The sequence below is a fragment of the Myotis myotis genome, unplaced genomic scaffold (assembly GCF_014108235.1).
Source record: "Myotis myotis isolate mMyoMyo1 unplaced genomic scaffold, mMyoMyo1.p scaffold_m19_p_13, whole genome shotgun sequence".
NCBI classification, from domain to species: Eukaryota; Metazoa; Chordata; class Mammalia; order Chiroptera; family Vespertilionidae; genus Myotis; species Myotis myotis.
In genome coordinates this window covers 27,107,178-27,123,959 of record NW_023416317.1, presented here as the reverse complement: position 1 = coordinate 27,123,959, position 16,782 = coordinate 27,107,178, and the positions used below count along the sequence as shown (strand labels likewise).

Here is a 16,782-nt window from a genome sequence, read left to right as displayed (position 1 = left end):
TGCATATATCTACAAATGTTCAGTCTTCCTAGAATTGCTATTTTACTACTTTATATAAACTACAGAAACCCTGCAACCATATAGATCCATTTACCACTCCCACCATCCTTTTTTGCTATAGTGATCATGTGTATTGTAGCTGAACATATTATAAGCCTCACAGACAATGTTATAGTTTTACTTGAAACAGACATATGTCGTTTTAACAATTAGGAGGAAAAAATTATCTTTTAGTCTAAATACTTCGAATTTCTGATGCTCTTCCTTCATCCTTGAAGTCCCATGTTTTCCCCAGCATCATTTCTCTTTCGCCAGAAAAAAAATTCCTTTAGGATGTCTTATAGAGATGAACAAAAATGTCTTCACTTCACCTTCTGTCTCAAAGACTATTTTTTTCTTGTTATAGAATTATGGGCTGATAGTTTTTCCTTTGTCCTTTTAGTCCTTAAAAGATGCACCACTGCCTTCTAGCTTCCGTGGTTTGTGATCAGTTCACAGTCATTCAACTTACCGTTCCCCTGTGTATAATTGGCGGCTCTCTCCTTAACTTTGGCTTTGATGTGCATAGGTGTGGTTTCACTTACATGCATTCCTCTTTCCTGGCATCTTGAATATATAAATATATGTCTTTTACCAAAATTAGGAACATTTTCAGCCATTATTTCTTTAAACACAGTTTTTGCCTTGTTCTTTCTCTCCTTTTTTTCTGGGACTCCAATTACCTGTTATGTAAAACTTTTGATATCAACCCATCGGCCCCTGAATTTATATTTTTCTTCAATATTTTTTCTCCTTCTACTTCAGATTTCTCACTGGTCACCAAAACTCTGTTTATTTTTTTATCTTTGTTCTTTTTTCTTCACATTGGATACTTTTATAATCCTCTATTCTTCTGTCATCTCCTCCCGTGGGCATTTTATTTCAAATAAATCTTATCTCTTAAAGTTACAGAATTCATATGCGTGATTCTTTTTCTCTATTTTTCTGATGAGGTTTATATCTTTTCATTCATTGCAAGCATATTTTATTTTATGACCCTGAACTTACTTATTTAGTGTATGTGTTTGAGACTACAAACATCTGAGTTATTTTGGGGTTGCCCTTATTGTCTTTACCCTTAAGTAAGAGTCACATTTCCCTAGCTCTTCATGTGTAAAATAAGTTTGGATTACATTCTGGACATTTTGAATGTTATGTTGAGAGGACTTTGGATTGTCATATTCCTTCAAAAATTGTTGGTGTTTGGTTTAATAGGCAGTTAACTTAGTTCAACTCAAACTGTAAACCCTTACCTACTATGAGCAGCAGTTCAGGTTTCAGTGCAGATGCTTCCAGTCTGTCCCCCACATGCATAATTCTGGAGCCTGTTAGAGACTTGGGTGGAATTTAAACAGAATTGGGGTTTCTCCTTCCCTGACTCACTTCTCTCCCAAATTTCTGCCCCATAGGCCGCAGTCCAATTTACCTGGCCAGGAAGACAAGAGAATTTTAGACACACCCCCACCCCCCCACCCACCCCTTCACCAGGGGCTACAGCTGCCCTCGGGGCAAAGGATCAAAACAGAAAACTTGTGAATGTACTTTGTAATACTTAGTAATACAATTAAAAATAATTAAGATGATAACTTTTATGTTTTGTGTATTTTACAATTTTCTAATGATTAAAACCCAGAAAGCTCACTCATTGCTAGTAGCTTTCTCCAATTTTCCATTCCCTTCCTTGGTTGTTTTTTTAGGGGGGCGGGTGGAAGGGGGTATTTGTCAGGGGTTATCGGTGTTATTGTGAGAGACTCAGTGTGTCAGGCACTTACTCATCCACATCAGAACCACAGCTCCTTAGATGCCTTTACGCCTACATTTTACAACCCACATTTTCTTTCCTCCCATTTGTGGAGAAACAAGCACAGAGCATTACATTTTGTGAGAGTTTGAATTATTCTAATTAGAAAAAGAGCAATAAGGATATTGTCATAATGACTTGCTATGCGATACATAATTATTATTTCATAAAAGTATTACTTTATTAATATAATACTAATGTAATTTATTAAATTTATTTTCTTAAAATAAAGTTTTCTTTATAAAGATTTACACATTTTTCATTCCAATGACTGAGTGGATTACAAACTAGAATCCTATTGCCAAAAGACTTCTGTATTGGCTGATAATTAATAAAAACCATTTGTCAGTACAAATATCTGAATTTCTATAATTGACCAATGTGCTATTATTTAAATATTCAGTGTCATTAAAATTTCAAGATTTTTTTTTTTTTTTTTACTTTATAACAATGTTCTCATTAAGAAGCAATGCTAATTCAAGGCCTGACAATCAGGACTTTGGGAACTTGCGCTAAATTTGGCTTAATCATCTGAAAAAGGCCAGATGGGCTGATATTTTAAGAGGAAACATTATCCTAAATATTAGGAGTAATGCTGAGAAATAAAAATCAGCATTAAAGCAGGACAATTCTACAGTTATTGTAGAGTGCACTCTCTATACATTTATTTCCATGGAAAATTAGCCTCTAGTGATGTACACTGTTAATTATGTAGAGCAGCACTGTCCAACAGAAATATAATTCAAGTCACATACACAAGTATATATTTTCTAGTAGCTACAGTAAACCAAGAAGAAGAAACAGGTAAAATTGATTTTATTAGTGTATATTGTGTAACCCAGAATACCCAGTAATTCATTTCAATGTTATCAAATAAACGTACTAATGAGAAATTTTTCACTTTATTTCTCATAAAAATATTTTTCAAATCTGGTGTGTATTTTCCACTTACAAGACATTTCAATTTAGGCTCTAAATTTTCATCGGAAGCACTTGATTTATATTTCACATAATTTATAGCTTAAAAAATTGATTCATGTACCCAAGCTTTTTAAAAAGTTTTCCAGTAACTGAACTGAGTAAGTTTAAAATTATAAAATTAAATAAAATGTAAAGGTCCACTTCCTTGGTCACGCTCAGCCACATTTCAAGTGTTCAAGAGCCACATGTTGGCGAGTGGCTTCCACGTTACAAAGTGCAAGAGTGCAGCATGTAACACGTCATCCTCTGAAGGGAAATTTTTCCCGTGCCTCTCAAGTTCCTATACACCTTCGATGAGAAAAACCAAGAATGAAGCAGAGGACAAGAAATATATAAACTGGGGGGTGGAGATGGGGAGAAACAAAGCCTTCAGGTTTGCTTGGATTGCAACCTCTGACTGGTTCAATCTCAAGGTCACATGTGAGACCCCTGTTTGGACACTGAGGACAGGGGAGCAAGATTCCAAAGTTTTTACCTGTGAGCATGATTTGTAGCAAATTTATTTGACTATTGGGTCTTCCTCTGGTAAATTGAGGAGGCTGTAATCGCCCCTGTATTTCCAGAACTCATTAGCACTCATTAACCTCAAACACCTTTAATGATTTGGTCCCATCTATAGCGTCTGTGTGTGAAACCCAGTGTAAGTTCCTGGAGAGTAAGGATAGAGTCTCAGGCTCTGGGACCCTTAGCATCTACTAAGATACCCTCCCTGCAGGACACAGACACGCGCGCACGCACACACATATTCTTAATGGAGACAGTTGAACAGCAGTAAAGGGCCATGTATTTGGGTGGGACTTTTTCACTCTCTGAGGGACATGAATAATTTTCCCTAAAGGACAGGAAGAGTTAGTAGAGACAGATTTCAGGTAATTATTGTGGATCTGACTGAACTCCACCCAACACCTATAGGTAAATGAGATCCCTTCTTTTTAAATAAGATGCTCCATACTGATTTGACAGGCCCCTGTCTTTGCTTGGCAGTGGGAAAGAGATTTAGTCCCATCTGGTAATTGCATCTAGGCTAATAATTTTTGAGACATAGGTTTAACAGTGATGTCAGTAGGAGGCCTGAGTTGCTAACCCTGGCAAGGGTGCCATGGTAGAACCAGGAACATACCAGTCTGATCTGGTCTGCCACCACTTCCTGTTGGCATTCTCATACAGGTGTGGTGAGAATTAAGTTATATCGTTTTACCCAAATCACTCAGCCCAGTTTATGCCATAGTAAATTCTGTTTTTTAAAAAAGTACTATTCTGATTATGTTACCATAGAAGGGAGATGGCTTCATTCCCACTTCACAGATGGGAACATGGAAGTATGGAAACATTAACATTTTGAAGTGACAGAGATGACAAGTGAGGAGTCAGGGTTTGAATTGAGGTTGACTGACTCTCAGGCACTGACCTGCACTACCCTTCTAGGAATAGAAGCACTGACACTCCTTTGTGAAGAGAAAGACGTGCTAGTGCGCGTAGGTGGTATAAGACTGGCCTATCTGGGGCAGGATCTTGTCTCAAGCAGAGTTATTTAGGCTGAAACTTCTTCCTTCCTGCACCTACTGCCTTCCTCGTGTGGCTACGTGACAGGAAACAACTGATTCTGCAAGTATTTAAGGGTGAGATTGACCGAACAGTCATCCTTTGTGTTCTCACAACACCCAGCACAGACACCTACTGCAGCCTTTGCAGTACTTTATTGCACTTAACTCCTCGTTCATCTGTCTCCTCCTGTCTGTGAAAACAGACATGGTCTCTGATTCGTCCCAATCTCCACCCCCTGGCCAGGTGGGTCAGCACATACAGAGATGCAGGTGGTTTTATTATAAGTTTTAAGTGTCTGGTCCATCATAAATGCGTGGTAAATGTGAGCTGCAGTTGATTATATAAATTTTTATTATTCACTCATTTTTTTTCACCGTATTATTTATGCCCACGGAAGGTTTGCTGAGTGAATGATAAATACAGCACATTTTTGTGCCTTCAACTGCAGACTATTGGGCACCCTCAAGACCAAATGACCGCCCAACATGTCTTCAAGCTCTGCCTGATCCAGAGACCAGACACTCTTTAAGTCTCTGACCATGTATATATATATTAGTTGTCACATCATTCATTCATTTAACCAGTATTGCCAAAGAATGAAAAATGCATTGTCTTCATTGGTTTTTAGCAACATAATAATTGTGCTATGTTCATCTTCCCAAGGGAGGGGATTTTGATTTCAGCATAAAGCTTTAGGAAAACGACTTCTTAAATAAAAGAGTTATTTTTACTTTGCTCAATACTAAGTAGACAGAAAAGCCATAAGGGTGACACTCTCCCCCACTTTGGTTTCTAATAGAAACAAGCTAAGTTGCCAATATGCATCTAGTTATTTCAGGCTTGAGGGCGGACTTATTATAATAATAAAAAGTAGATCTTTTTACTTCCCAGGGCTCTTTCTCATTTAGTGTGTCCTTGCAGCCTCATGGCACTTTGTGATCAGGCACGATATAGTCTTAGTTATAATGAATCACAAAAGGTCACGCAGTCCAGAAAGGAGGAGCTGGGATTAAGGTTAAGGTCATCTGCTTGCGGAACTGAGGCCTTTCTGAGATCTCCCTGCCACCCAGACACACAAGGGAACAGCCAAAGTGACAACCCATTGAGTCTTTTCCTTTAGCTTTCTACTTTGAGAAATGTAAGTTTTTACCTGAAGTGAGAGAGCTTAAAATCCATTTTTCTTTTTTAAGTATAGATTTTTTTTTACTTCTTTTAAAAATATATGTTTTTTATTGATTTTAGAGAGAGCAGGGGAGAGAGGAAGAGAGAAACATCAATGAGGAAAAGAAGCATCCATTGGCTGCCTCCTGCATGCTCTCTCCTGGGGATTGATTCTGCAACCCGGGCATGTGCACTGACTGGGAATCCAACCTCTTGGTGATGGGAGAACACACAACCGATTGCCCCACACTGGCCAGGGCTTAAGTATAGACATATTTCTTTTTTTTTTTTTTTTTTTTTTTTTTATTGCTTAAAGTATTACAAAGGGTATTACATATGTGTCCATTTTATCCCCCCGCCCTAGACAGTCCCCTAGCCTCCCCTATCCCCCAATGTCTTATGTCCACTGGTTATGCTTCTATGCATGCATACAAGTCCTTTAGTTGATCTCTTACCCCCCTACCTCCTGCCCCGTAACCCTCCCCGGCCTTCCTGCTGCAGTTTGACAATCTGTTTGAGGCAGCTCTGCCTCTGTATCTATTATTGTTCAAAAGTTTATAATGGTCTGTATTATCCATGAATGAGTGAGATCATGTGGTATTTTTCCTTCATTGACTGGCTTATTTCACTTAGCATAATGCTCTCCAGTTCCATCCATGACGTTGCAAATGGTAAGAGTTCCTTCCTTTTTAGAGCAGCATAGTTTCCATCGTGTAGATGTACCACAGTTTTCTAATCCATTCATCTACTGATGGGCACTTAGGCTGTTTCCAGATCTTAGCTATGGTGAATTGTGCTGCTATGAACATAGGGGTGCATATATCCTTTCTGATTGGTGTTTCTGGTTTCTTGGGATATATTCCTAGAAGTGGGATCACAGGGTCAAATGGGAGTTCCATTTTCAGTTTTTTAAGGAAACTCCATACTGTCTTCCATAGTGGCTGCACCAGTCTGCATTCCCACCAGCAGTGCACAAGTGTTCCTTTTTCTCCACATCCTCTCCAGCACTTGTCGTTTGTTGATTTGTTGATGATAGCCAGTCTGACAGGTGTGAGATGGTACCTCATTGTTGTTTTGATTTGCATCTCTCGGATGATTAGTGACTTTGAGCATGTTTTCATATGTCTCTTGGCTTTCTGAATGTCCTCTTTTGAAAGGTGTCTATTTAGGTCCTTTGCCCATTTTTTGATTGGATTGTTTATCTTCCTTTTGTTAAGTTGTATGAGTTCCCTATAAATTTTGGAGATTAGGCCCTTATCGGATATGACATTGGCAAATATGTTTTCCCACACAGTGGGTTTTCTCATTGTTTTGTTGATGGTTTCTTTTGCTGTGCAGAAGCTTTTTATTTTGATGTAGTCCCATTTGTTCATTTTCTCTTTAGTTTCAAGTGCCCTAGGAGCTGTATCAGTGAAGAAATTGCTTCGGCATATGTCTGAGATTTTGTTGCCTTTGGATTCTTCTAGAATTTTTATAGTTTCCTGTCGTACATTTAAGTCCTTTATCCATTTTGAGTTTATTTTTGTGTATGGTGTAAGTTGGTGGTCTAGTTTCATTTTCTTGCATATATCTGTCCAATTTTCCCAGCACCATTTATTGAAGAGACTATCTTGGCTCCATTGTATGTTCTTGCCTCCTTTGAAGTATAGACATATTTCTAAGTTCAGCCCTAATTTGCTATGCAGAGCATGATCACCTCTTGATGTGATTAGCATTTGTCCTTTCCCGTTTTATTATTCCTAAAGTGACTGCAGATGACTTGGTGTGGAGGTACAGAGTACACGTTACAGAACTCATCTGCCCAGACCTCCACAGTGTAGTCAGTGTCCACTGCCTGCCAAGCGTGTGAACGGAGGAGCACAGGGTGTGTGGCTGAAAGCAGATGGTGTCACACTCCATCTGGAGGGACCTCACGGGTCTGGAGAAGCCTTGACAAGATCTATCACTGTCCTCAAACCTGGGGTCATGAACCTGGCCTGGTGCTTCCTCTTGGAGACTAGCTGCATGCTTGAGGTGCAATGTTTCTCAAGGGGCCTATAGCCATTTTACGTGAGATGGTTCTGGTGATATGACTGACCTGCCCAGGGCCGGATATTTAGTATCCTCGACTCTTGCCCAGTCAAGGCCATTAGCAACTTCTAGTCATTGTGAGAAGCAAAGTCAAATAAACAAACAGCACCCACCCACCCCCAGGAAACCCTCCCTAGGAGGCAGTACTGGTCCTGGATGAGATTTGGCAAATGCACAGGCTGCAGTCATTGGCCAGGGTTGCTCAGGAATATAAATATATGTAAGCTGCGGCTGGTAGGTGCAAGACACTTCAAGGAGCCAGATGGTTTTTTAATGACACATGTGACATACATTCAAAGCATTTCTGATGACAAAATGATCTCGTCAGTTCTCAAGTACAAACAGAGAGTTTGCCCGAAGTGTGTGACTTGCTTGTCTTTAATATAAAGACAGTGTAAGAGCCAACACCGATAGTGATTACTTCATACCATGCACTGTCAAGTGCTTTGCTTATATTAGTTCATTTAATGCTCCCAACAGTTATCAATCCTGTGAGGTGACTATTAGCAATATATCCCATTTTACAAATGAGGAAACAGGCACAGAGAGGTACGTGGCTTGCCCAAGATAACACAGGTAGTTAACCACAGGGTAGGACGTGAGCCCAGCCTGTGTGGCTCCAGAGCCAGATTTTAACCATTTGTGATGGGATAAAGAGCTCTCTACCTCGGCACTTTGTGGTTATCAAGGTCGGCCTGCTTCCTCTCATACAAATACTCAGCTGTGAGATACACAGCAAATTGGGTTGCTCTGAGGTTGGAGTTCTCTGAGAGGCGATGGGTCCATTACAAGCATCAGGAACAGCACAGGGAAACTATGGTTGGGAAATTAGAAGCCTTTTGGTCTCATGACATCTTCATGTTCTTAACCATGACTAATGGCCCTCAAGAGCTTTTGTCCATATGGGTATACCTGTCAATATTTACTGTATTAGAAATTAAAACACAGACTTTCAAATGCTTATTTCTTAATTTATATAGGAACAGTAATAAACTCAAGTTAACATATATAACATAATTTGATCCAAAAAAATACATTTTCCAAAATATGATTAGTGTGAGAAGTGGCCATGCATACCTGTTTGCAATCTCTTCCATGTCCGCCTCAATAGAAGACAGCTAGGTCCTCGCATCTGCTTCTGCCTTCAATCTACTATGATGTGTTGTTTAGGTTAAAGCAGGTGAAGAAAAAAATATGGACTTACCCAGGAATGTAGTTGGAAAAGGAAGGAGTATTTAATAATCTTTTCAGGTAATTGTAGATATTCTTCTCTGATACTATACCAAAGCTCCCTAAGTAAAAGTTTCTTAAAGGTTAGTCACAATAAAGAATCTAAAATCACATGAATGAACTTACAATGCGCTGTTACACTAAAATTCTTCAGTCAGTTTTGCACTTTGAGTCTTTTACCCATGGGTGACTATATAGCATTAGGCACTTAGTCATTTGGAAGATATTGATTGATTCATTGCTAAGTACACATTTCAAAAGCTGACATAATTCATTATGTGATTTCAAACAATCACATTCATTAATATAATTATCCATCTCATCAAAAAAGAATTGGTGTATTGATGTATTGTCAAGTTCACTGTGGCAGACACAAGTTTTCCAGAACTGAAAACTTGGATTTTATTTTTGGCAACAAATGCTACTAGTTCTTTTCCGTGAAGTGACAGGCTTACTTAGAAAGAAAGAAAAAATGCGTGCCACACACTCAAGTTTGAATAAACATAGTTTGTCTGTCAATCATTCTTTTAAGTAAAATTGGCATTTCACAAAGAAAGGTCTAGTTCAGCTCCCAACTCATCTTAAATCACATAAATGCTTTTCAGAGAGACAAATCAGCATACCTGAATACAAAGGTGCTCCAGGAGCACTTCCCATTTTGTCACACAGATATTAAAATACAAGCGCCCAAGGATTGAGACTTAATGCAATTAATGTTTACTGCATCGTTAGAGTCATTCTTACATGGAATTGGCCTTGTCATTGTTTTTATTTCTGTGACTATATGTGGCGAAGAATCCAGTTAGGTGCTACTAAGACACCAACACTTTCATTCACCGTTGTTTTTATACCAATAATGCAAATATCAACACAAATGGAAAAGTCAAATAATGTCTTAGTGTTAACAGGATGCCAGATTGGACTTTGTGGACCCTGCAGAAAGGGTCATGGGGACCCCAGGGATACACCGATGGCACTTTGAGAAGCTCTGTCCTAGAACATCACAACGGCCCAGGGATAAACCCCTGAAGGAACAAAGAGAGTGCCGCATTGAGATGCAGAGGGTCTAGCCATCAGGCCTTCACCCGCTCCTTACTATCCAGTGACCTCAGGTAAACCACTTAACCTCTCTGAGTCTCAGTTTCTTCATCTGAAAAATGGAATCAATGCAATCTGTAGTTCTAGGTTATTCAAGGGTAGGAACAAAATGTATTCTAAAGATCAGTTCTAGTCATTCATTTATTCATCAATGAATTCATTCACTCATAAGTTTCCACCAGACTCTTAATGGGAGGAATTAAGAGACAACCACATCAGTGCCTGCTGGTGTGTGTGTGGAGAGGCGTGTTACTGCAGAGGAAAAGGCATCTGGAGGCACAGAGGTGACTGGAGGGCTGGCGCCACTGGGGCTGGAGGCTGGGGCTCCCCTTCGGATCTGGACCTCACGGGGCCTCTTGGTGAAGCTGTAGCCACCTTCGACCAAAGCCAGTGTTAGACGGCACTCAGGTCTGGCAGCTGCTGGCCTCATTTTCCCAGGGCTGGTCCCAAGGGCATGGTCATCTGGCTGTTGCACTCCCACACGTAGTTCCCGGCACACCCGCTCTCCCACCCAAGGAAGTATGTTGGAAAGCATGATTTTAAAAGCGATCTTTTTATATGGAAACCATTAAGTCTGATCTTTTCCTTTTTAAGCGCCTCACCCTCCCACTGCAGTGCTTTATTAATAATAACAAGTTCTAGTGGCAGGCCTCCCGAAAGATCAAGACAGCCCGATGTGTCACACACAGACACTGGGACTGCAGCTTTAGATGCTCGTCCTTCTCAGGGCTCCATCCTGAGCTTTTTGTCCACAGTCTCTCTCTCTCTCAGCTTGTGGTGCTGTGAATTTACTATTTGATGCTATTCTGAGGAAAGAAAAATTAAAATTGTAATTTATTAGCATGAATTTTACCGTTGATATCTCTATACTGTGCAATGCCAGTTTCCCAATGTAAGCATACCAGCAGTTAAGTGCTGTGCAGAATCTCTGAACATCACAGAAATTGCATTTTGTAGCTCACATATGCATATGTATTTAGTCCTTTACCAGATCAGTGTAAATGCCATGCAAACCAAACTCAACTATTTTTACTTCCCTTCTTGATATGTACACAGTCTCTACTAACACTCTCTCCCTTTGGCTGACAGATAGAAAAGACAGTCCAAACAGAAAAGGAACTGTGGGGTGTCTTATCTTTCCTCCTCCTGCCTGTCATCATTGTCAGTATACGTTGTTAGCTACTACCGAGAAGTAACAGGAGTGAAAAGGACAGGACAAGGCTCTTTGGTTGGTCATGTTTCTTAAAATACCCTGTCTTCTTTCTGTGGCCTAAACAATTTTGGTTCAAGCAGAAGGTATGGCCTGTCTGGGTTGTCAGCTCTCTGTTCACTGAGTCCTCAGTGCCACAGGCTGACCGTGTTATCCCTGAGTCCTGCTGAACTCCCATGCATCTGGTCCACCCGGTGCTGTGCTCAGGGGGCAACCTGGATGCTATACCTGAATGAGGCAGCAAAGACAATGAACAGGCACATTGCTCCCATCTCTCTGCTCACAACATGCTCCATCGTCCATCCGACTTCATTTACAGAACAAAAGTCAAAGATAAAATTATTAAGGATTTCAAGACGGTGACAGCAGAAATTTAAACCAAGCTCAGGACCTGTTTGAGCCCAGACCCTGCCTGGTTATCTGGTCACATCCCCAATGTAGCCGGCCCTTCCCATTGCCTCTACGCCTGCCACTCTGGCCCTGATGTTCCTTCAGGGCCTGCTGTGTTCCTTCCTGCTGAGGCCCTATGGGGTGCTGGCCCCACCGCCTGGCACTCACTTCCCTTCCTCGCGGCCAGGCTGTGCTCTTCTGTCTCTTCCTGTGGTCTCAGCTCAGCGTCACATCCTTAGGTCACATTCTGAGGTCACATCCTTAGGTTAGCTCTGCCTGCCGACAGGTCAGGACTCTCCTAGCACCACCCACCTACCACAGTCGCCACTCTTCACTTAGGTATGTGATTCTCTGGGGGCTCGTTTCCCTCCCCTACAGGACCGCCAGCAGCTTGTAGGCCAGGGCTGGTCTGGTTTTCTTCATCACTGTTTCACCAGTGCTGGGCACATAGTCCCTAATAAATATTTACAAGGTGAATGAATGGATGAATAAATGAATGAAAGTCTTTGCAGCAGGAACCTAGGTGTCAGATGAAGAGGTGGGATAAATGAGAGTGACATGAATTCCAGGTTTTGTTCCAAGGGGGACTAAATCCTGTCTCCGTCTGAACCGGTGAAAAGTAGGTGAGCATTGTGTTGCCCTGGTCAACTGTCTCTTCCACTAAGTGATGAGTGCTTAGGAGTGTCCTTATGTTTTCCGGTGTTCGAATCATTTTCTTTGTGTCTCCAGGCCCAGCATCGTGCCTGGCACTTCGCTCTCAGACACTGCAGGGTGTATCAAATGGAATTGAGCTGAATTGAGTGAGATGAAAATATGTCGCCCCGAGGTTTACTTCATCTCACCCTCCCCTGTGCCTCCTCTTCCCCCTCCTCTTTCTCCTTTTCCTCCTTCCTCTCCTTTCCTCTGGTGAAGGATTTCTGAGTCTTGAGAACTACTTTAATTGCAATCAAGTGTTTCCAACAGAAAATTGCCCTCTTTTATTTTTGGTTTAACGGGTCTCTTCAAAGAGAAATGGTCTGATTAGTCTTATAATCGTGGCAGTGGTTGGGCACTTCAGATAATGTCCGAGAACCAGTTCAGACATTTTCGGTAGTAATATTCCTCTATTGGCATTGATCTTCGGATAGAATCACAAGGCAGGCACTTTAGAAGTTCATCCAGTTAAGCCCCAGGTAATTCCGAGCAGAAATAGCTGGAGGATGGGATGAAACCTGTCCTCCTGCCCCGAGGGCTGCAGAGCAGCTCTGTCGGAGAGGCAGCAAGGAGCTGCTGGTGATCCCGAGAACACTGCCTGCTTGTTAGAGCCTGGCCCACATCTGTCTCTCCTGTCCATTACTCCACAACTCCATTTGAGAGATGGCCAGGAGGGGATGTAGTGAAAATGGAGTGTTCATAATGAAATTGAGGATCAATGAAATCATAAAAAATCAAAAGCCTAAAGGTAAGTTTGTTATCGATTGGCCATCTCAGAAAATATAGTTAGTGAGAGATCAGGGCATGCTTCCTACATGTAACACAGGGGATTTCTCCCTGAGTGCGGCTTGAATGGGGATATAGAATGGGACGGGAAGCGGTCCCCACAGTGGTCCCTCAAAGGTTATGGGGCTTCCCAGGCCAAGTGGCTCAGTTGGTGGGAGCGTCGTCCTGTACACCAAAAGGTTGCCGGTTCAATTCCCAGTCAGGACACAGACCTCGTTTGTGAGCTTGATATTTGGTCCTCCTTGGGTGAGGATTAAAAATAAAAGTTATGGGGCTACTTGGAGAGGGTGCAGTGAAATAGACAGGGCATGGACTTAGAAGTCAGCCACATCTGGGTCTTAGACCACCTTTAGCTCTGTGACCTTGACCAAGTAATGACCTACCTCTCTGATCTGTTTTCTTTTTTTAATTTGTACAAACTGGTATAAAACCTCCGCCTTGCAGGTTTGTTAGGAAGATTGAATGAGGTCGCCTGAGTGGGGTAGGTACCAAGCTCAGTACCTGGCACAGAGCAGGCATGCAGTCATGTTATCCCTTCTTCTCACAGTGTCACTTTGAAGCAGTGGGGCAGGTGCCTGGTCACCTTGAGGTTAGGGCCCCCCTAAACTGTGTACCCTAGGTGCCTCACTGGGGTTCCAGCAGTGCAGCTGGGGCAATGTCAGACCAGGGTTGGGGTATCTCAGGGTAGGTGCCCTCCTCCCAACACTATCTCCTGGATCATTTTACAAGTTACGTAATTGAGAGCCAGAGAAGCAATATAATTCGACTAAATCTTGGAGTAAGTGGCAAGCCTGGAATGTGAATCCAGACCTCCAGACCAAGCCTGCATTTAATTCCTTGCTGCCCAGGCCACGTGACACTCACACACCCCTTTGCACTCTGAACGGCCTTTCTGGACACCTAGACATTGTCTCCCCAACAAGTCTGTAAAGTCCCTTAAGACAGAAGGGAATGTGTTTCAAATTTTCAGCACCTCCCAAGGCACACAGTACAGGGCTTACTTGCAGTCAGGTTGCAAGAAACAAATATCCACCTATTGAGACAAGGAAGGTATATTCATGGCCTTATTATTTTAATGCAGAGAAATAGTTATAATACACATTAACCCAGCTGGGAGGGAGAAATGCATTAATTTCACAACATGTTCAACCCTTTAAGAAGTTAGCTTCTCGAGCTCCACAGGGATTCTAGAACTCGCACAGGCTCACCCCTACTGTTTTGAAATAAAATTGCATCTCAGAGTGGAGTCCCTCTCCCCACAGGGAAGCGGTGGGTGGAGAGACATGCAGGCGCGGGGGGAGTGTGGCTGCAGCAACGTGGAGTGTGTAAACCTAGAGCAAAGGACAGAGCAGAACAGTGTGGCTCTCGGTTGGCGAGCAAACAAATCACCTAGAGACCCTGTTAAAACACAGATTCTGACTCGGAAGGCCTGGGTGGGACCTGGGCATCTGCATTTCTAACTAGCTGCCAGGGACGCTCATGCTGCTGGCTCACAGCGCACATGGTCAGGTAGCAAGGATGTGGTCACAGGACCAAAGGCTGCGCACACTTGGGCCTTTTCCTCCTTTCCTCTGTAGTCATTTGCCTTTTGACTATGGGCAATTGTTTCATATATATATTTTTCTATTGATGATAGAGGAAGAGAGAGGGAGATAGAAACATCAATGATGAGAGAGCCACTGATCAGATGTCTCCTGCACGCCCCCCACTAGCGATGGAGTCCGCAACCCAGGCATGTGCCCTGACCAGGAATCGAACCATGACCTCCTGGTTCATGGGTTGACGCTCAACCACTGATCCACACTGGCCAATGTGGGCAAGTTTTTAGTGTCAGACTGGGCAGAGGGAAACCTGCTCAGAAAAGTGGGAAACCAGGATCACCAGCCAGTCCCGCACGTGGCTCTCCCCTTTCCTTCTCCCAGATACACTTGATGGGTGACACTTCCATGCGTGAATCACTTCGGTTTTACCATCCATGAAATGAACACATTGGGCTGGGTCTCTGGAGGCCTCTTCTGGTCTGACAGTTCTGGGTGGAAGAAATGGCCTGGAGGTGTTAGCTTTGCAAATCTGGTGCGAAGGAAGCTCCGTCTGCAGTCGGGCAGTTCTCAGGATCCCGGCTCACTGCTCCTCTTTCTTCCCTCTGCAGGGGAGATTTGTGCGTTCAAGATCCACGGCCAGGAGCTGCCCTTTGAGGCCGTGGTGCTCAACAAGACATCGGGAGAGGGCCGGCTCCGTGCCAAGAGCCCCATCGACTGTGAGCTGCAGAAGGAGTACACATTCATCATCCAGGCCTACGACTGTGGCGCGGGGCCCCGGGAGACAGCCTGGAAGAAGTCACACAAGTGAGTCGCCTGACACAGTTCCTGCACACCCCCCCACACACACACACACTCTTGCCCACCATCTCTGTCACACACTACTCTACAGACATGTGTACCCAGTGGCCATACCATGGTGCTCCAGCCTACACAGCTGTTGGCCAGTTCCTAGGCCACTGCAGGCACTAGTAAGGGGCACTTTCTCCACCTGAAATCCTCTACCCTCTGCTTCCCAGGGAGACAGCTCTGTTCCACCCTCAGAACTGAGTGCAGGTGTCACTTCCTTGGGGGAGCCTTCCCTGAGCCAGCCCAGCCTGCAGACTTGTTGAGAGGTTGAGACCTTTCCCTGGTCTCTGCCATGCCACATGCTTCTCTGTCCTAGCAACTCTTCATGTTGGGTTGTAACTCTCTCCCTAATGGACTTTGACTCAGAGACTAACAGAGTAAGAGTACTTAAATTCTTACTCATTGGAGGAGTGAGTGAACAGATGACGGATTGATGAGGGAGAGGAGAGACAGTCCAGAGGAATGCTGTTGTCAAGGGCAACAAGGAAGGTCAATGAATGGGGAGGAGTTGCTCTGGGGTGAATTCATCGCAGGGGATCAGGACGAGGGCCGGTAGAAGGGTCTCCAGTGAGATGGCAGACAGAAGACTCAGACAACAACTGCCTGACTGGCTTGTGGTTTCTCCATTTTCTTGGTGTTGGGGCCTGAGTCAGTGTCCATGGGCGGCGTGGAAGATGGTACAATTGTTTCTTTACCACCATCTCTTCTTGTCTGTGTGTGGTACCAGGGCCGTGGTCCATATCCAGGTGAAGGACGTCAATGAGTTTGCTCCAGCCTTCAAAGAGCCCGCCTACAAGGCTGTGGTGACCGAGGGTAAGATCTACGACAGCATCCTGCAGGTGGAGGCCGTCGATGAGGACTGCTCCCCCCAGTACAGCCAGATCTGCAACTATGAAATTGTCACCACCGATGTCCCTTTTGCCATTGACAGAAATGGTGAGTGTCCTGAGAGGACCCCAGTGGGGGCAGGGAAAGAACCCCCCCCCATTCTGAAGGCCAAGTGGGGGCCTGAATATACTCAGCAGGCAATGCCTCCCATGCCATCCCTGATCTAGGCTCTATAACCCAGAACTCAGCCCTGCTCTGGAGAGATGGCATGGCATTATTAGCAGCCCAGCCAGATATAAAACACCCCAAGGCACCTACGCAGTGGGTACAGGCTATAGAGCTCACAAGGCCACTCATCTGCACACAGATTGGTTTTCTGGTGGAATTTTTCAGTTGTCATCTAGACATGAGTCATGCCCTCAACTCGGCCATGTGTGCATCCCTTTCTTACATAACCAGTTGTAACATCACCTCACACAACAATCTGTTTCCGGCTCCTAAACAAAGAGAAGGCGGAGATTTCTGAAACACCTTCTAAGCTGTAGATCCATTCATGAATCTTA

The 16,782-nt window shown here is 43.4% G+C and overlaps 1 protein-coding gene across 1 annotated transcript in view; it reads left to right on the top strand.

Annotated features, from left to right (window-relative positions):
* CLSTN2 (calsyntenin 2) overlaps nucleotides 1–16,782 on the top strand; it is a 558,247-nt gene that overhangs the window by 415,345 nt on the left and 126,120 nt on the right. The window contains exons 3-4 of the mRNA XM_036332393.1: nucleotides 15,154–15,349; nucleotides 16,119–16,327. Of these exons, the coding sequence (XP_036188286.1) occupies nucleotides 15,154–15,349; nucleotides 16,119–16,327 (405 nt within the window). The remainder of the gene's footprint in view (nucleotides 1–15,153; nucleotides 15,350–16,118; nucleotides 16,328–16,782) is intronic.